The following is a 20913-nucleotide window of genomic DNA, read 5'->3' on the forward strand; positions in this document are numbered from 1 at the left end:
ATACAAACATGAGATTGAGTTTCAAAATGAACAAATGGAACATTTTAATTACTTACATGGTCATCAAATTTAACAATAGTTAATTGCATGGATGGTTGTTGAAAGTGATATCATCATACTTGGTCGTCAAAGCGAATTATTGAAGCCAATCACTAGAGTTAGTTGTCAGAGTGATCACAAAAACTGGTTGCATGGTTGGTTTTGTAGTTAAATTTGGACCAACGTGGTATTCACTAGAATGATAGTAGAAAATGGTAGTCGAAGTTGGTTGTCAATGGTGGAGTTATTGAAAACATTTGAGGGAGAGTCATTTTAACCACCAAATTAATCTTACAATAGTACAACAAATACTACAATAGCCTATACTCACCATTATTTTACACACATCCAAAATGCTCCAAAGGCTCACCCACCTCACTAACAATCCTAAAACCAGATCCAACCTACCTAACCTCAGTTGAAACTAAAAAGATAGGTGAAAATACAAAATCATTAACATTAAACATTGCTATTTTGCAATCACTTGACTCGTTAAAAGTATGAAAAAACTCTACTTGAATATGACACAAAGTTTGATTTTTGAATTAAAAGCATATTACAATAAAACAAGAGTAAATGATTGAGTTTTCTTTCTAAATCAAGTCGGATGCCCAACGTCCATGGAGTCGACGAATATTGGAAGCCCATTCGCATATCTTATCCACAAATGGGCTCGATTTTATAGAGAGGCCCATTAATATTGTCCATAATTACAGGCCCACAAAAGAGAGGTGCAACTCATTCACACAGGCATGTTTATAAAACCCACTCCCATCTCCAACCACTTCATACTTCTAGGGTTTATCTATTTCTTACAGCCCCCATGTCTACTGCATCTTCTAGGGTTTGTTTCTTATCGTCGTATTTTTATTCTGCATTTGTATTCGTCGTGCACTTCCATTTCTAATTTCTTTGCGCAGCCCTTAAGATCGCCTTCCTCTGCGGGAAATGGAAGCGTTTCGAGTCATAGCTGCGCTACAGCGACACTCTTTTCGGAGAATTCCACTAGGGTTTTCCTGCTGGAATTCTCTGCGTTTCCCACTTGATCTTGATCTCGAGGCATTTGTTATCCGCCTTTGGATCTCCTACTATGTCTGAAACTCAAACGATTTGGCTTTTCTGCTCTCTCGTTTGTTTGTTTTCAGACAAGTTGAGTTTCAGATCCTTATGGATGTTGTCTATGCCTTACTCATCGATGGGTTACATTTCGTATTCGATTTTTGTGATGTTTGTATTTGATTTTGTTTTTGTTCATGTTTTGTTCTTTTACAAGCGCTTGACAATATGGATATTAACTCATGGCAAGGGTGATGATTCAATTAGATGTGTGAAAGGATTAATCCTTTCTGAACTTAACTTTTTGAGGCATTTTCATTTGTCTGACTTGCCCGAGTTCTACCTTTTCACTTAGTTCGTTGCTTTTGTCCTGCTTGCATTGGTTTTTTATTTGGATCTTGAGTTTTTTTATTCGATATACCATAGTGTTTTCTTTTGTCCAACTAGTCTGAAGATAATCATACTTTTGGTTACCCCGATTGCTACTGTTTATATAAAGAAAGTCATAATCAGCAAGCCATTTATCTTCTGATTAATGTTTTCATTGTGTAGTTTCTGATGTTTCTATACAAGCTGGTTTTGTTAATTTTGTAAACCCGTTTCCATAAATTCAACTTGATATGTTTTCTGATTTGTATGTTTGCAAGCATTTTGATGGTGCCAAATTTATTAGATATATGATGTTACCATCTTGCTCGAATTGTTCACTCTGCCTAATGCCTGTGATGGTGTTAAATATACTTTGAGATGACTTTCTGTGAAAAATTTTTGATCTGAGGCACCATGGCTTTTTTGTTCCTTCCTATCTGTTTAAGTATTTATGTTCTTTTCTCAATGGTTTGACTATGTCTTTTTACATTTGATTTCGTTTTGTTTTTCATTCTTTTAATTCATTTCCTAAATTTATTTATTGTATTGTGCAAGTGATGATAAAATAGACAGGGACATCAGCACTCTGCAAGAGGATGATGATTTGTCAATGGGAATCTCTCTGATGCACTATACTATTTAATTTAATTTTATTAGATTTGGCCAATGATGCATATCTATTGCACGTATTATCAGAGTAAGAGATGATGATACTAATGAATTGTCACTACCTCTGAGGCCAATTATCAGTTTAATTCCTCCCTGTTATTGTCGAAGTCAGCTTACAACTTCTGAAATAAGGATGAAAAATTAGTATTGGATCAATAAAGTTGTATCTAAATGGATGATGGAATCCATGTGATTAGTATTTGGGATTGGCATCTAGTTTGTTTGGTTTGTGGAGTTAGTTAATATTAAGTCCATCGAGCCGAGCCTGATGATTGTTTTCAAGAACGGAGATTCGAATGGTGCTTTTTGTAGAAGCTTGACTTTATGTTAGGCTCCAACAGCACTGTATGTGACAGATCCTACAGAACTTCAAATGAAGGCTTTGTTAAATCTTTTCCACCAACTGTTGTAGAAAAGAAGAAATAAAAGTTCTTGCATGTTTCTAATTCTGGAATTTACATTAGCAATGTCTTATCCCTAAAACTAGTTCTATAATTCATGGTTTCAAGCACAATTTTATTAAGTAGTTTCACAAGCTCAGATGTATAAGATATAATGATAATACTCGAATAATTTATTGATTACAATTTCGAAAACGTCTATTAAAGTTTATAACTTTGCATTTATTAGTAAAATATAAAAGAGATACATCAGAATTCCATCCTAATGTCAAGATAAAAACTAGATAAAATATCTACTTTTTTTAAGGAACAAAATTGTTAATAAATTATAGAGGGTTATGATACAAATTCTTTAATAAATTACATGAACATAACAAAATAACGAGGGATTAGAATAACAAAATAATTTATGGACATTATATTCATCTAATCTGAATAAATATCTTTGTTTTTTTAGATTTAAGGAGATTTTTTTTAAATCTCGTGGATTTAGAACAATACTTTTTTGTATGGAATGAATGTGAGTAGAAAAATTAACAATTTATTAATTTCTTTTTATTTTTTTATAATTTATTTTTTAAGGTTTTTAAAAAGTTTTCTTCCTCAGTTTAATGTATATAAAAATCTATTTTTAAATAGTGGTTCCAATAATAGAGTACATTTAATTATTTTAAATTCTAAACCTCTCATAATTATTCATTGTCAATATGAGGTAATTTCTTTTAATGATTTTTTGTACTTCTTTGTCCACCTAGTTTTTATAATAAACGTTTAAACGTCCATAAAATGCTGTTTATCCTGATATTTGATAATACAACCAACTATGAATAATAATTTCATCTTTGGACTAAAATGCGACCATGGGTGGAACACCACCCGGAGAAAGGATACCTAATAAAAAATCATTTTTTTGTAATTGGCACATGCTTTGTTAAACCACCCATGATCACTCGTGACAATAATCACTTCCATTGAAGTGTTTTCATGATATTTGTTTTTAATGTTTGTATTTGATCAAAGTGAAAAAACTATTTTTAAATCATTAGAGATCGAAATTGAGCCAAAATGCATCCAACTCTATAATCTATTAAAGTGTTCTTAAATCATTAAAATACTTCTATTTGTTTTTGTTGTATGTATTTGATCATAATGGAATAACTATTTTTAAATAATTAAAGATTGAAATTGAGCCAAAATGCACACGTATTATGCAAAAAACAAAAATTCAAGAAGAACGTTGGATTTCATATCAACAATTCAAAGATTTTGGTTAATCTAAACGAATACTAAATATAATTTTGTTAGATAAAAATTAAGAAAACCTTAGATTTAGTTTTATATACATTCGACTAAAAAAATTAATATCAATAGTTCAACCTGACTAACGAAATAAATTTCTCTTAAAATTTCGTGGAACAATCATATTTACGATCCATATTCGAGACTAATTGTTTAGAAATTTATGTTGTAGAATGTTGGCTTAAAATTTCCAAAAAGGTTCTGTCATTATTTTATTATTGTTTCCCCAACTGTACTCCAAACAACAACACATATTTATAGAAACCATTTAATACGTTGTGACACTTAACACTTTCCATCTTTAAGTTGACTTGTTTAATTTATTTTCCCCAATTTTCTTTTTTATAGTTAATTTCTTCTTTTCTTTGTACGTAATTTGCAATCACACACCGGGTTTCAAGCATTTATTTCTTGAAAGACCCCTTTTCTTTTCGTTTCTTTTCTACTAGTTAGTTAGTGCATGAAGAAAAACAATTTTTTAAAAAAAGAAGGAAGAAGGAAGAAGAAGAAGAAGAAGAAGAAATAATGGAAGATTATACTTTGCCACCTGGGTTTAGATTTTACCCAACAGAAGAAGAGCTTGTTTCATTTTATTTGTATCATAAGCTTGAAGGTGGAAGACAGTATTTTAATGGTGTTGTTGATCAAATCATACCTATTTTGGATATATATCACTTCAATCCTTGGGATCTTCCACGTAATTTTCCCCTTTTTCCCTCTGATCTCTACTACTATATCTTCTGCTCTTCATCTTTTTCTTCTTGGGTGGGGAGTTGTGTTATTAAACTTAATTAATGAGTTGTTTAGCGTAATCTGTTAGGGTGTTTATGAAAATTATATATTGCAATTAGGTATAAGCATGAAAAAATATTTTTTTACAAATTAGGATAGCAAGTGATCTTGAAACTGTGAAAATCACTTCCACTGTGTATATATATATATATATATTGAAAAATGATCTTTAAAAACATTTTTCTTTCCTTGTTTGTTTTTGTATTTTTTATATTTAATCATGTCGTTTATGATTTTTAATCTTAAGGGCTGGAGAAGTAGAAGTGCATCAGACAAAGAACTCCTCTTCTATATCTAATAATTTAAATTATATTTTATTAATACGAGGGCTCTCTCTCAATTAATCAACTCAAAGATATATCTAACCTATATTTTTAGTAAATCATGTAAAGTGATCAATATATGGGTGTAAAAACAGTATTTTTAATGATTACTTCATAAAGTGAATTGAATAAAACTCTAATTTTGATTAACAAGATTGTTCGTTTTTAGCTAGAGATCATATATAGATATATTGTATGTGTGTGTGTTTTTTTTGTTGGTAGAATTTGCTGGGGAGGTGTGCAAGAGAGATGAAGAACAATGGTTTTTCTTCATACCAAGGCAAGAAAGTGAAGCAAGAGGAGGAAGACCAAAGAGAGTGACAAGCAGTGGATATTGGAAAGCAACTGGCTCGCCAACATATGTTTACTCTTCAAACAATCACAGAAGCATTGGTATTAAAAGGTCTATGGTTTTCTACAATGGAAGAGCCCCCAAGGGAACCAAAACTCAATGGAAAATGAATGAATATAAACTCGTCCCTGGGGAACAACCTTTTCCAGCTTCTACCACAATTCCTAAGGTCTTAATCTCTCTAACCCTAACTACCCTTCCTAAATACATATATACATATATACACTTCAATTTTTCTCATTCACTTAGATCTATCTCTTTTTGTTGGACTCCGACCATGGGGATGATTTGGGTTTACGAATAATTCTTATACGTTTCAATATTCTTTTTTTTCAGAGTACTATAGTTTATTTTTAGTTTCTTAGTAGGATTTTTGAAACTTTCCAGACGTGCTGTATTATTTAATTCATATACTTCTAGTTAAATGTTTTAGATTAGTATACAAGCTTATAATTTTCTGTGTGATAAATTTGGGGTAGTCTTTAGTCCATGCATTGTTGTTTAATTTGGATGCAACTAGCTAATATTGAGGGTGTAATATTTAAATAATATGCAAATGAACTAGGTTTGTCATGTGTGAAAATGTTCATATTATATAATTAATACGAGAAAACTCATAACACAGAATTAAAGTGTAAAGAATGGTACATATTATAAAGTATATATAGGGTAAAAAGAATTAAGTTCTTTCAAGTTATTAATCTCGATGCATATGCATGGCATGCAGTTGAGCTTGTGTCGGATTTACAAGAAATCAAAGACAGTGAGAGCATTCGATAGAAGACCGCCACCACCGCAAGTGGAGGCTCCAATTCCGACTGAGCTACGAGCAACAACGTCTCAACATAACGATGTGGGTGATCAATTTGTAGACGATGACCAGAAGTTATCTAATCCGCTATTAATGACGACGGAGAGACCGTGCTCGCCGGAGTCTTCTTCCTCTGGAGATGACCATGGAGAATCGTCAACCAACGACAATAATGGGCAGTTGAAGATGGAAGTTGATAATAATGAGCTTGTGTGGGATTGGAACCATTTAAATTGGCTCTAGAGATAGTAGTCTTCAACTTCAAGGAAAAGGATAGAATTCATATTGAAGAGGAAACTTTATTCCCATAAGTCAAATACCAATTTTAATTATCATAAACTCTTTATATATTTATGAACTATCATACACTCTTCTATATCTATATACATTTATGTGAGCCATTGACTTGACCATAGTTTATTGGTCCTGTTAAGTTACTATATATATATATCCCTAATTGAGAGTTATGCTATCAATACTCGAGATCATAGTTTATTGGTCTCTTTTGATTTAAATATAGTTTGTTTTCTTTTGTATTAAGCTTATAATTAACACCATTTCTATTTATTGACTTTTTCGTTTTCTTGCCTTACTTTTCTATAAACACAATTTTCAAAATCTAAATTAAACCTCTGTCAACTAAAAAATGTAAGGTTTTGAAATAATCAAGTTAAAATATATTTTGGGTGAAACTATATAAGTAACGACCAAGAAAATAAAATGTACAATAATATTTTATCACTTGAGATTTAAATTAGTGTTAAAATAATTAGGCTAAGTATGTATTTTAATTGATCTCAAAGTGTTTAAACTTTTTTTCTTTTTGCTCAGTTTGCTCTAAAAGTTTGGATTTAGTTATTTACGTTTGAACATATTGTTCAATTTATAATATTTTCGCCGGTGAATACAAATAAAAAGCAAATGGTGAACAAACATTGACATGAAACCTAATTAAGAAGAAAAAATTAAGGCACTCAGTATGATGGAAGTAGTCAACATCTCTATGATTTCTTAAATACTTAAGACATTTAGAACTTTTTTTAATATTCCAAGTACTTAAACGATATAATAAAGGGATGGTTGACACAAATTTACATAGTTCACTAATAAGATGCACCTAACTCTTCAATCTACGTTCGAAAATAGTAGATAATTATTTAAAAAGAAAAATAGAAAATACATGTTGCGAGGGAGCCTTTAGATTAAAAGATTTATGTATATATACATATTTTTCTAAATTCTAGAACTAAACTTGTAAATAACACATAAAAAATATATATTCGGTTTTAGATCAGACATTGACCTTAACTCTCGTCATTGTAACATTTTTAAAATACTTCAACACCGACGAATGGAGTTTTTTTATAAAAAATATAATTTTACAACAAAGATCAATCTATATAGCTAAACTTTGGGAGCTGTATCGATTAATTAAAGTCAAAAAAGGTTTAGCAATTTAATTAGAACTCTAAATTTTAGTAAGTGTATCAATTTAATTACGTTCTCCTTCTAAATTTAATTTGACTAATATAAACTTACAATTTAAGTCAATTAAACTTCTATTAAACAACTTCGTTACAATCACATTTGAAAACCATTTATGCATTAATTCACAAACATACTATATATAATTTTAAAGATTCATCATATACCCATTTTCGAATACCAAAATATAATGTCAACAAAAATTTACCTCAATTGTTGTCAGTGTACAAAACCAAAATGATCTATGGTTAAAAATGACGTGAGAAAATATAATTAAGGAGGCAAATTTATATTGTTACGAGAAGTAAATATTTTAAAATGAATACAAATTATTACATAAAAAATTATATTCTTATGAAGTTTTAATGGTTTTTGTGACCAAAATTTGATTGGTTGTAGTACATGATGAAGAAGTGGCATTGAATTGATATGTGGGAAAGTCCTCTTTGCCTTGTTGCCCCCGTCGAGGAAATGTCTTAGAAACTTTCTTTGTCACATAAAAGTTTAAAATCCATCAAATCCCTTCTTCGTTCACTTGTAACTTCTCATCATTGTCTTTTTATTTTTCATACATCATTGTCACTATGCATTCAATTTTCGTCCCGATGCAAACATTATTACATGTTTATAGATTCAGTAAATAATAATATTGATTTTTTATTGTACCATAAAAAAAGACGTATAATTTCTTAGAAAGATTGAGACTATATCAATTGTGATACTCATTTCCAAAATAAATGTTATTCATGCAATAACATTGTTTTAATAAATGCCTCTTAACTTATTTTTTCTCATATATAACTTTGTTTTTATAAAATGTAAATGCTTACTTAATGGTTTATTAGAAATATCTATATATAGTATTTGATTTGAGACTTCAACATTACTAGTCTCTCTACTTTAAATTAAAATATATGTAAATAAAATTATTATTATTAAATACATTTTGAAATAATAGGTCAAGCTTATAGAGATAAACTAAAATTTTAGTTAACATTTTATTTAATAATATTTAATTTTGAGAACCAAATTCCTTTCTAATAAAAAGTTGAGTCAAGGTCAAAAGTAGAAATAAATTTCTCTTTCGCAAAATATATAATTCATATTTATAATTAGAGTTTTTTAAGTTAAAAATATGTAGAGAATTCAAAGGTATGTATTAATTCAACTATATGCTTAAGTTTGATTCCCTTTTTCAAATTAACTACGTATGATTTTAATTAACTGAAGATGGAAAAGTGAAGTAGATGTAATAGACAATATTCAAACCCAAAATCTGAAGAATATTTAATATATATTATAATTTAATAATTTCAAACTAAAATTAAAATACAAAAATGGAGAATGTGATAGAAACATATAGAATTTTATCAATGTCACTGGTAGAAACACATTTGTATCTATCAATATTTATTAGTGATAGAATCATAAATTTTGTTATATGTTGTAAATATTTTATCAAATTTACTATTTTTGACAATTTTCTTAAAATTAATTCAAATTTGCAAAAAGAAAAGAGAAAAATGGTTCTATTCACAAAGTTGATTTATATTTATTTATAATTGTCAAAAATAGTCCACGATTTTGGTTTTTTTTTTTCTATAAACTTTAAATAGTTTTTTTTTTCTCGGTAGAGTGCAACTTACGGGTGAAGTTTATTTTTATTTGTAAGAAGCTTTTTGTCGACTTTGATACCACATAGAAAGCTCTTTATATGAATTTTTAGGTGACTAATCAAATTTGATTTTTGTGAAAATATATTTAGATAGTTTCTTGTTGTAACTTTTGTTCTTTTTCTAATTAACAATAATTCAAAAGAATTATATATTTTTGTTTTTATTTATGATCAATTATCAATATATATTATAAAAGAAAACCCATAAAAGTTTATGACAAATTTTATGTGCCTTTATCTTATTTTATTTTTACTCGTGCATGATGAATATTATGTGTTTGAGTTCAGTGTATATTATGACAATTTTTCCATAAAAATAAGAGAAAGTTAGTTTATTTATTTGGGAAATAAACCTCATTTCGACCTAATTTTATGTATATGTTTTTAGAATTGAAAAAGCCAAAAAAACAGAAACTATTTGTAAAATTGTATTTTGTAATTTGGACAACTTTAATTTTTTTGTTCACCCTTTATAAACCTGTCAAAAAAATATTATTTATTTACGAATAATTTTTACAAATAATAAATTTTACAAAATATTTACAGTCTATAGCAAATTATATCACTGTAGTCATTGATATGCATGCTGCAGTGATAGAAAACTATCAGTGATAAAATCCAAATTTTGGTATAGCTTGCCAATATTTTAATTTATTTTGCTATTTTTAAAAATGTTCTTTTATTTATCTATATATGGTTATTCTAAGCAACACCCAAACATGAGATAGACCTAAATAATTCCAACGAGGGGTGACAGAAAGACGAGACTAATTGTTCAAATACATTTCTATCAATTTAGACGATGATCGTGGTCTTTCAAATCTATGGTCTACATCAAACTCATACTAAAAGCATAAGCATATCACTTAAACTTGAATATTTATAAATGAAAAAAATATGCATCATGCAATTGTTTGCTCAAGCATATGTCTCTACCATGATATTGTAATGTTTCATACTTATGGTGTAGACCACACTCGTATATCAAAGAAAATACACCACATTTGTGTATATTTATCTCGACCTAAGTAATAATAATTGTGACGAAGGAAAAAAGTAAAGAATTTTGTACTTTAGTTAAATTTTAGGCCGGATGTAAAGACTTAAAATCAAATTATTAATTAAATGGATCACTATAAGATATATCGAACGAATCTTAATTAAATGGACTTCACATACACATATTTATCCAATACGGATAGAAATACATTACTTTAGACAACACATCCCTACTTGTTCGTTGAACCTAGTTAATTTTAGTTTGATATTTGAGTAAGAAAAAAACAAGAATATTTTGGTTCATATTCAAAAAGCTTGGAAACTTCAAAGAAATACCCAAACCCTAATTTTTTAATTTCCTCCTCACATTTCTTTAGGTAATTTTCTCTATAGAATAACATTTTTCTTTCCTTATCCATTCCACATCTCTTTAATTCACCTCCATATATATGTGTGTGTGATCATTGTTAAAGTTACGTTTTAGAAGTGAACTATTATTATATTATAAGAGAAAAAGAAGTGAGTGAGAAGAGAGAGAGAAAGAGAGAGATGGAGAATTATTTGATTCCTGGGTTTAGGTTTTACCCAACTGAAGAAGAGTTGATTTCATTCTATTTGCAACACAAGCTTGAAGACGATGGAGACGATGATTTGAAACAAGCGATGGATCAAATCATACCTATTTTGGATATTTATAATTTCAATCCTTGGGATCTTCCACGTATTTATTTTTATTTTTCTCCATCTTCATCTCATCTTATATTATTATATGTTCATATCAATTTTTCTTTTGTCAATCTTTTTTTATTTGTTCATGTGATTGTTATATTTGGGAAGACGTTGTATGTTTCTTTTAGATAATTAAAATGGTTAACACAAAGAAAGAATTTTAGAATATATATTATATTGTAGGGAATTTGCAAGTAATAATGAAGGGTTTCTAGTGTATGCATGGTATATAAAAAAAATGCACTCTATGTTGAAAATTTATATATTAGTTAGAGTTGTGATTAATGACACATAGTGAATGTATGGTCGTATAGTTAAGTTAGAGTAGTCGTCGTTTCATATAAAATTAGGGTTTGTTGAGAACTAAAGTTTTTGAGTGCTCAAACCCTAACATTTTGAATTTATTAGATTAAGAGAAAACCTGTGAAATTATTATAACATCTTTTTATAATCATATATATATATATATTAAAAATAAGCTTACAATATCTACTTCAACTCTATATATATAGTTTTTTTTTTTTTTTGGTATTAACTACTTTATATGTTAGAGGTAATGGTGTAGATAATTAAAAACCAACATAATCTTTTAAAACAGAAAACTTAATCATTTGCAAAGAACCACAAAAAAAAATATTGTAAAATGATGTTGTATATCATTACAACTATCAAATTTTAACGGGAGAGATGATAAAAATCGAGAGTTTTTTAATTAATTTAAACGACTTCTATTTTGATACCATGTTGTTTAAATTAATTAACGAGATTAAATGATGAACAGTAAGGGTAACAAGTGGTTTCATTTAATTGTAGAGTATGCTGGGGAAGTGTGTCGGAGAGATGAAGAGCAATGGTTTTATTTCATACCAAGGCAAGAGAGTGAAGCAAGGGGAGGAAGACCAAAGAGATTAACAAGCACTGGATATTGGAAAGCAACAGGTTCTCCAAGCCATGTTTACTGTTCAAACAACAAAAGCATTGGAGTTAAAAGAACAATGGTTTTCTACAATGGAAGAGCTCCAAATGGAACCAAAACTGAATGGAAGATGAATGAATATAAAGCCATTGCTCATCATCGTTTCATCAACGATAATCAACCCGAACATCACTCAGCCTCTAATCCTAATCCTTCTTCTTCTTGTACCACTCCTACCATCCGAGTAAGTACGTCGTTTTTTTTAATTTTGTGTATATATACAAACAACAAAGATATTTTCTTAAACTATTTTTAAAATTCAAGTGTATTTTTTAAACATTATATTCTTTTTTTCACTCGGTAGTTTTTTCCTTTTTAAAATTTTCTTGAGTTATTTTTTCTTCTTCTTTTTTTTTTTGTTATGTTTAATTTTTTAGCATTTCTTCCTTCATTTCTATTTTTTTTCCCCTATGATTCTTATCATTATAGCATCGATCCAACATCGAAGTATTGGACATTAGAACCCCAGAGAGAGAGAGAGAGATTGTAATTTGGTTAATGGTTGGGTGAAAGGTAAGGGAGGAAAATGGGAAAAGCTAGAGAATGGTGTGTTCTTTAAAATTTGGTGTCATTTGATTGGAATCCAAAGGACAAAGAGAGGAAAGAGAGAGAGCATATAAAAAAACATAACTTTTTAGATTTATATCAATCATAGACACTAGTGTCTATTTTTCTTTTACAAATATTTTTACCATTTCGACTGTTTACAATAAATTAGGTATACATTCATGTTTATTTATATTAACCATGTTTAATTTATTGTATGTCAGATGAGACAAAAGTTCAGTTTATGTAGAATCTATAAGAAATCCAAAACTTTACGATCATTTGATCGACGACCACCACCTTGTGAACCGAGGATGGTTCAGTTCGCTGTAAGCACTCAAGCAGCGACGATTGAGCCACCTAACTTCCCCAATGAGCCTAACCTGACTTCAACTACTGCTCCATTAATAACAACAATAAGCTCACCAGATAGCTCTTCTTTGAGAGACCGAGTCGACAAGTCTTCCCAAACTACAACCGGAGAGACTAATATTAATAATGAGGTGAACATTGTAGTGCCTATGGAGGCTGCTTATGAGCCGATGTGGGATTGGGAGCAGTTGAATTTGTTCTGAAAAAAATGAAAATTGGAAAATGGTATTGTAGTATGGTTTTATATAAGCATATTAAAAATAACATAATAAAGTAGCTGTTGAAGCAAATACATTTTCAATTTAGAATTGTGTGTTTTCTATCCTTAATACCACAAACCTATTATATATATATATGGATGAAATAAATATATTTATCTACTGAAATGTTTTGTAACTCCAAAGTGTAAGGGTAGTTGATCAATTTATAACTTATTCTATCAAACCTTAAGGTTAGACTCTATATATTATATAAAAAAACGAAAAACGTCATAGTTTAAAAAAACATCTTTACTAAAACAAGCTAGTATATAACTCAACTAATCACATATGAACGTGTTATTAATCAAGATGCCTCGAATTCTTTCATTTCTCTATTGAAATAAAGAATTGTTTTTTTTTTTATAGATACATACTTTCTCTTTACTAGAATGAATTTTTACAAAGTTTATAAGATAACTGAAATTATATTTATATTATGAAGAGTTTATATGCAAATTACACGACCTGTGGAGATTTGAATTATCAACTTTTTTATTATTATTGAAGTTATAAAGGTAAGTTATGTTTAGGAGAACATTATTAGACAAAAAATATAGAGCGTGCTGTTAAAGGAGAAGATTGAAAAATATCTCTACTGTCATGCCAATTTTCATCGACAAAGATAACTAGAAAGATATAAAAAATGAGTTCGATGTTAAAGGAGAAGATCTAGTACTACTTTTTTATTTAGGGTTTTTTATTTTTATGTTTTTTAAACTTTGAATTTGTGAAGATGTGATGTTTTTCTAATTTTAAAAGAGAGAATAGGGATTTGATCCCAACATATAAAGTCTCTTCTTAAATCTTAGACCTTTTCTTTTTTCCTCTTTCTCTAAGTCTTGGCTTTATTATTTGATTCAGAATAAACACTTTGTCTATCGTACCATTGATTTGGTATACTTTTTATTATTATAATAATTTAACCTTTAATCTTTAAAAATTATTTATTCTCCCTCGAATTAATTTTAAAAAAGCATTTGTCTAATTTTAAATTTGGAAAATTGCAACCGATGATAAAAACATTTAGAAAAGAGAATGGCATGACCTATTGTTACTTATCACAAATGAACTAGGACGTTTTGTTAAATTTGTAAACAATTTTAACAACTATGCTATTTAAAATAATTACCTTAAAACAACGTTCTCTTACCTCTATTCTTAAGAACTCGTGGACTAAAAACTACTTTTTGAACTCTTCGAACAAACATCAAATGTGTATATAATCTTAATTAAAAACTCGATGACTAAAAATGTACAACTTCGAAGTTTAATAACGTACCCAACATACATATTATTCCTCAAAATCGAGGACAAATAAAAGATTATTTTTTCTCTAACAATATTAAGGAATAGGCAATTAACATATATTAGAAATTGGGAATAAGAAAAAAGGAAAATAGTTTCTTCACTGTTTAACTTGAAGTCAATTTTCAGTCGTGTGGTGTGTAATAGACGTAAACATACAAAATGGCAAATGAAATTAGGAAAACTCCTTCGTCTATTTTTTGCATTGACTCTTTTCTTTTCCTTCTTTTTAACTCAATTATTGCTCTCTCCACTTTTCGTTCGTACTTCTTTCTTTCTTTCTTTCTTTTTTCTTTTATCGTTTGATTATTTGCTTTCTAATATATGAAAATTGGAATTTAACAAATAATTGACTTATAAACCAAATTTCAAGTAAAAACTATAGATTTGTGAAGTTTTTAGGGAGGTCTTAGTTGGAAAATGTTAGTGGTTCTATATTGTAGATCGAAGGATTTAAATATTTGAGTGTAGAGGAACTTTTAATTACAATCATAGACTAAAAAGTATAAAAATAAAGCCGGATGAAAAGAAATGTACACGTGATTTGAGAATTTTCTTATCTAATAATTACACTAAAAAAACTAAACCATTGGGGTGTTCAATTTTAACAAACATTAGCTATGTTATTTTTTCTCTCCTTTTAACTCGATTGATTCAAATATTCATAATCAACATCATATTAACACATAAACTAGAAGTCACGTCATTATAATTAAAATTAAAAGAACCATAAAATAGTTATTTATTGAAACTTAAATATGTATATGAATCAAAATAAATAGATATTTTGAAAGTTGAAACCACATAATATACTCTTAAAAAATTAGTAGTACTTGAGCTTTTCACTTAAAACAAATTTTGTAGGACATAACAAGAAAAGAAGGGGAAAATGTGTTATTTGAAAAAGTTGGGTGATTTCGAATTTAAATCGGAGAAAATACGTGGTTTTAAAAATAAAATGGATTTTTTTTTTTTTTTTTTTGTCAATTAGTGATTTCTTTTTTCTTTTTTCTTTTTTCAATTTTTTTAAACATCAATTCATCACTTCTTATTCTCTCCCATTAATTTTAATGATTTATTAACCATTATATACTTAATGATTTTTTAATTTTTTTCCCACAAATTCATATTTACTATTATATACTTAATAATTTTGTAATAATTTATTATTTTTTTATTTTTTCACAGATTCATATTTGCTTAATTATAAATATATATATATTTTAATGATTTTAACTTAATGGTTTTTGTAATAATTTATTATTTCTATTTTTTATTATACACTTCCATATTTTTTAATATGTTTGATAATTTATTCTTTTATTTTATTAGTATATTTTTCTCATCGATCTATTTCATAACAATATTCGTAATGATTTAATAATTTTGTCAATAATTTAAGATTTAGAAAATATTTTTTAAAAAAATTATATAATTAATCTATATGTTTTTCTTTTATATGGAGTTCATACTATATTTCTTAAATCGACAAGGTTTTTAAAAAGATTGATCCAAATATATAAAAATAAAAGTATATGTATTACGAGCATTATTAGTTACTTTAATGTTTTATTTATAATCATGATTGGTTAACTCTTTTAATGTTTTAATTAAATTTAAAATTTATGTATTTGGATCAATCTATTTTAAGAAATGCCGATTTAAGATTTGTCGTATTCCTTACAAGGTTAACGCAAGTGATCAAAACTCGATTGAACTAACAGAAATCAGTAAAAAAGTTCCTCGCTGGTCATACAACTTAATCAAGGAGAGAACAAGTGTACGACATAACCGATGGAGAGCTCGTGTTAGATTATCAAATTCGTTCAAGAAAATGCAAATATGTCGTAATTTTAGATGACCTTAAGAAAATTAAGAAAGACTTCTACTTCGACTAATGAGATTAAGTCTAAGGACGAACCAACAGAACATGCTCTTATACGTTATACCAAGCAAGAACTTGGTACATCTAAAATGATAAAAGAAAAGAAATCATATACATTAATTACATACATTTTTTAAAACTTAAATTATTGACAAAATTATCATGATTTATAAACATGCATTATTAAATAAATTGAGAAGAAAAACATAATAATAAAATAAAAGAAGAAATTACCAACCATATTACACAAAACTCGAGGTGCATAATAAAAAAATAGGAATAATAAATTATTACAAAATTTATTAAAAATCATTAAATTTAAAATAATCAAGTAAATAATAGTAAATATGAAGTTTTGAATTATTTTTTTAAATCATTAAGTATAAAATGATTAATAAATCATTAAAATTAAAAACTATAATAATAAAGAGAGAATTAGGGAGAATATAAATGAATGAATTGATGTTTAAAATAATTAAATAAAAAAAGAATACACTAAAAAAACTTATTTTAACTAAATTATTTTAAAACCAGTATTTTTTTCTCAAATTAAATTCAAAACTAACCTACTTTTCCAAATAACCCATAAGAAAATAACTATTATCATACATTAAATTGATTTACATATGAGAAAACTTGGAACTCGGTTTCTTTCCTCCTGCACAAGTATCTTCTTGTTATACAATGTCTCGTATCGAGTGTGTTCAAAAGACGAGGATTAAAATTTAACAAAGGAAGGTTTTGTAATCATCAGCACTCAAATCTGCTTCACTATATTCGTCTGGAATTATCACCAATCATCTTCAAGGCTAACACGGTGGAAGCACAACACGGTGCAAACAAATATGAAGAAGGAAACGAATTCTATGAACATGGCTCCTGTGTCGATCATATGAGCATGCCTCAGGATAATAGGAATTGCCAAACTGCCGACAGTTGAGGCGCCCGTCAAGAACTTAGCAGCACCTATCCATCTAGAAGTCACAGGGACAAGTACATGTGCCAAAAAGAAATATAAGAAATTAGGATAAGAAAGTAAGGATGGGTATTGTTACATTCTCAATCTTTCCACACATTTGTAAGCACAATGATCCGAACTTTTAAATGAACTGTATACAAGTAATAGATGTGAGTGTATGCAGGATGTTTGATTGTATGGACAGAAGTGCTTTTGAAAATTTTCTAAGGCACTTTGAAATGAATACTCAGAAAATGTTTTATCCAAAAATATCTCAAAAAGTGTTCAGCTAGAAAGTTTTAGCTTGATTTTTTGTGCACAAACCATCAAGACATATTTACAATATAAATCTGAGTCGACAGAAAAATGAGACAATGACAATGGGAAAATCCAGTTAAAGCTCTTTTGGAGAATTTGGTAGATGAGGTAAGTGTTCAACAATTACTCTTACACTAAAGCAATTCAACAATTTCCATGATAACGAAGAGATATTTTACTCGATAATGTGCATATTGGACACAAGTGACGATGCCAAGAGGTATAACAAATATTATTGATATATTTGTAACAAGAATAACATATTTCTCAAAAACCACAACACAAGCATATCTAGATCACATGGATGGTGTATAATAAAGAAAACATCCGTAAGGTTACTTAATTTAATTAAACAAAACATATTTTCAATGTATATACTTAAGTACTTACCCTCCACCATCTCGGCTAATCAGAAACTGTGTGGACCCACCTCCAAAAAATAAACAAGGCATTGGAACAAGCACATACATCAAAGCTGCAGAGAAATCGTGATTGGTACTCATTAAAAGTTATCTATGAGTAAAAATAACAAACTTGATGCTCACCTGATAACAAAGGCCACCAATTGTTGTATAGTGCACAAGCCTGCCATGACGATAACAAAAACAGATGAAAAATAAATCATATACGGTTCGCAACTTCTCTCCTTCATAAAACTTCTTTCCATAGAAGTCTGTTCAAAATTTTAACAGTTACACCAAGAGTATCAAAAAGAATCCATCCTAATAGAGAACCGTGGCAATGGCAGCAATAATAGGTTTATTAAGAATGGGACAAATGCCTTCTAAAGTTCAAGCATTGATATCCTGCATGCTTAGGATGATGGAAGCTCTTTACTGGGATCATCCCAAGAAAATTCTTTAATTAGCGTCTGGTGCCTATCAGAACAGATTGGTGCTCAGTTTGCAAGGTCAATTGTTGAACCTTTAATATGGTTGGTTTCTTCAAATTTAAAAGGTCTCTCAGTTATGTCTAAAGTCCCTGAAATTTACTATGGATTTGAGTATGTGTATAATTCTGTTCTGAATGATTGAATGAAAATACAAGATCCTCCAACAACTTCTTTGAATTGTGCTATGCATCTATAACCTTAAGTATAAGGCCTGGAATCACTAAGGTGACTCTTACAATTCCAATCCCCAGTCCCTTACAAATTTGTCCTACAGGTTGCTATCCTACAAACATATTCTGGATCTTTGTGTGTTTCTTATCCTGAATCAACCTTTGGCATCAAAGCAACATGTCACAAGGTTTGGTAAGAGATCAAAGAGTGATGTATCATCACTTGTCATCTAAGTGGCTATCCTTTTTCTTACTTTTCAAATCCAATCATACGTATAAAGGTAATTGATAGGTAGACTACATAAATATATGTTGTTCAACCTAACCTCTTTAGGAAGACCAGAAACATGATCATAAAACGTGCATTGAATTACAAAACTGATGTATTTGTTGGATTAAATACAATTAACCACATATTTCTTTCTGCCAGTTGAATTTCTTCAAAATTTTCAATTTGTCCTTAAAATGGAAAGCCTTAAATGAATTTCTATTCAAACTATGCCTTTCAGCTTCTTGTTAGTAGTTAAATCTGAAAGTAGATACAATCACTCCATATACAATTCATAATTATAATTTTTTTAAAAGACAAAACATGTGAAAAAAAATCATTCATCTGTGCCCAAATTATGTCAAACACAAAAAACAGTACTATAATTCAGCAAGATACGCAACTGCACAATAAAACATACCAGAATCTGTAGCAAGATGCTAGATGAAAACATAAACGCAAGCCCAGCTAACCTGCATGGCCAGAGGGTATCTTTTAGATTTCTTTCCATAGAGTTAAACGCCAGAATACAGAACTAAGTTACAAAGTAAAAGGTGTTGATAAATTTGACTCACACTGCAAATATGAGATCCATCCATGTTCACCAAACAGCAAGAAGCACCACCCAACAAAGATCAAGAACATTAGTTAACATTAAACGAAAGAAAAATTTAAAAGCCAAATTGAGCAACAAATGAACCAAATTGATCAAATTTTGCAGCTCATTATATATAAGTTTATCTACTCTCACAGGCAGACTCACGCATTGCTCTCAGAGATAAACTCAATTCAGGCTGTTGGATTCATTCTCAATCCTATATCCTATATGAAGGGGGTTTTCATTTTCCTGCTCCATATATCTTGTAACTATCTATGTAGGAATAAAGTATGCAAACGAAACAGATGCCACTTCTCCCCCCGTCTTAACAAAAACTAAGAACACCAATGGAAATTCAACAGAAAAATTGGGATCATCAAAAGTTTCTCCGAGACCAGCCTTTCTTATATAGACACGATTTTGCCCATGTCCACAACTCCATTCAAATTCGAGCAAAATCGATGTTTTCATACACGCAAAAAGGAGATAAAAGATAAATTCCTGAACAATTTCCCAATAAACTAAAACTATCATTCCCTCTAATCCCCTATTTAGTAATAGCTGGGAACAACTGAATTGTTAGTAAACGGAAAATCCATGGTTCGAAAACCTGGTATAAAACTAAGCTAAGCCACATGTTTGCACAGAAAATCTAAAGCGCTCATCCCCAAAATCGACAAGCACATTAGACCCATAAAAAAATTTGAGTGGAGTGAAATTATGAGGGGAATTAGGAAATTGTACCTTCCAATGTCATCGTCATTGTAACAAGCTTGAAGTTCCTGGCGCAGTGATGCGTGATGATTCTTGCCCTCAATCGCGACGAAGAAGGCAAGATTTAAGCTGTGGCCGTATAGTTTTCTTTCCCTTTCTCTGGGATACTTTTGGTATACTTGAAGGCTTATTAATAGAATGTGGCACGCTTTTGAATTGATTACCTCTTCAAAATACATGTTTTTGTAGTTTATAAGTGAAAACTTACATTTTTTGGTTTTTGGTTTTAGATTGTAGTTTTTGTTACGAGTATAGATTGTTTTAGTTTGATAATAAAATTGTAAACATAGAGCAAATAGTAGATAAAATTATGGATGTCAATAAGTAAAACCGTAACAACAATTAATTTTGAAATAATGTTTAATGTAGCTATTTAGAGACTTTTAAATAATATTTATTGCAGTAAAATGTGGATATTATAGTCTTAGATGTTTTTTTTGTCCCAAATTGCTCTAGGATTTCATTTTATCGATAAATTTCAAAATATTATTTGTTTAGCTATAAATTTTGAATTAGGAGTCAATAACAATCGACAATATTTTTCTTAATAGAGATTCGATGTTTGATTTATGAAAAAAACTGTACATACTTT

At 29.0% G+C, this 20913-nt stretch overlaps 3 protein-coding genes and 4 non-coding genes across 7 annotated transcripts; 6 read left to right on the plus strand and 1 right to left on the minus strand.

The window, feature by feature from the left end:
• The first annotated feature begins 1334 nt into the window (after nucleotides 1–1334).
• LOC116404838 lies at nucleotides 1335–1432 on the plus strand. Its single transcript, XR_004217937.1, has one exon. It is a non-coding gene; the product is annotated as a small nucleolar RNA Z266 (small nucleolar RNA).
• A 376-nt stretch (nucleotides 1433–1808) lies between these two features.
• Nucleotides 1809–1880, plus strand: LOC116404839. Its single transcript, XR_004217938.1, has one exon. It is a non-coding gene; the product is annotated as a small nucleolar RNA Z267 (small nucleolar RNA).
• Nucleotides 1881–2011: 131 nt separating this feature from the next.
• Nucleotides 2012–2096, plus strand: LOC116404841. Its single transcript, XR_004217940.1, has one exon. It is a non-coding gene; the product is annotated as a small nucleolar RNA R44/J54/Z268 family (small nucleolar RNA).
• Nucleotides 2097–2125: 29 nt separating this feature from the next.
• LOC116404814 lies at nucleotides 2126–2205 on the plus strand. The gene has a single exon (XR_004217918.1). It is a non-coding gene; the product is annotated as a small nucleolar RNA snoR122 (small nucleolar RNA).
• A 987-nt stretch (nucleotides 2206–3192) lies between these two features.
• Nucleotides 3193–6626, plus strand: LOC101210278 (NAC domain-containing protein 90). Its single transcript, XM_004143339.3, has 3 exons — nucleotides 3193–4530; nucleotides 5171–5469; nucleotides 6028–6626. Exons 1-3 carry the CDS (start codon nucleotides 4359–4361, stop codon nucleotides 6352–6354), a joined length of 798 nt encoding a protein of 265 aa, XP_004143387.1. The 5' UTR covers nucleotides 3193–4358; the 3' UTR covers nucleotides 6355–6626.
• Nucleotides 6627–10762: 4136 nt separating this feature from the next.
• LOC101210525 (NAC domain-containing protein 90) lies at nucleotides 10763–13216 on the plus strand. The gene is made up of 3 exons (XM_004143340.2): nucleotides 10763–10991; nucleotides 11813–12159; nucleotides 12746–13216. Exons 1-3 carry the CDS (start codon nucleotides 10820–10822, stop codon nucleotides 13094–13096), a joined length of 870 nt encoding a protein of 289 aa, XP_004143388.1. The 5' UTR covers nucleotides 10763–10819; the 3' UTR covers nucleotides 13097–13216.
• A 3713-nt stretch (nucleotides 13217–16929) lies between these two features.
• Nucleotides 16930–20466, minus strand: LOC101210770 (vacuolar protein sorting-associated protein 55 homolog). The gene is made up of 5 exons (XM_004143341.3): nucleotides 20292–20466; nucleotides 19371–19422; nucleotides 18165–18204; nucleotides 18010–18094; nucleotides 16930–17317 (listed from the first exon to the last, which is right to left on the minus strand). Exons 2-5 carry the CDS (start codon nucleotides 19401–19403, stop codon nucleotides 17134–17136), a joined length of 342 nt encoding a protein of 113 aa, XP_004143389.2. The 5' UTR covers nucleotides 19404–19422; nucleotides 20292–20466; the 3' UTR covers nucleotides 16930–17133.
• Between the last annotated feature and the right edge of the window lie 447 nt (nucleotides 20467–20913).

The sequence above is a fragment of the Cucumis sativus genome, chromosome 6 (assembly GCF_000004075.3).
Source record: "Cucumis sativus cultivar 9930 chromosome 6, Cucumber_9930_V3, whole genome shotgun sequence".
NCBI classification, from domain to species: domain Eukaryota; kingdom Viridiplantae; phylum Streptophyta; class Magnoliopsida; order Cucurbitales; family Cucurbitaceae; genus Cucumis; species Cucumis sativus.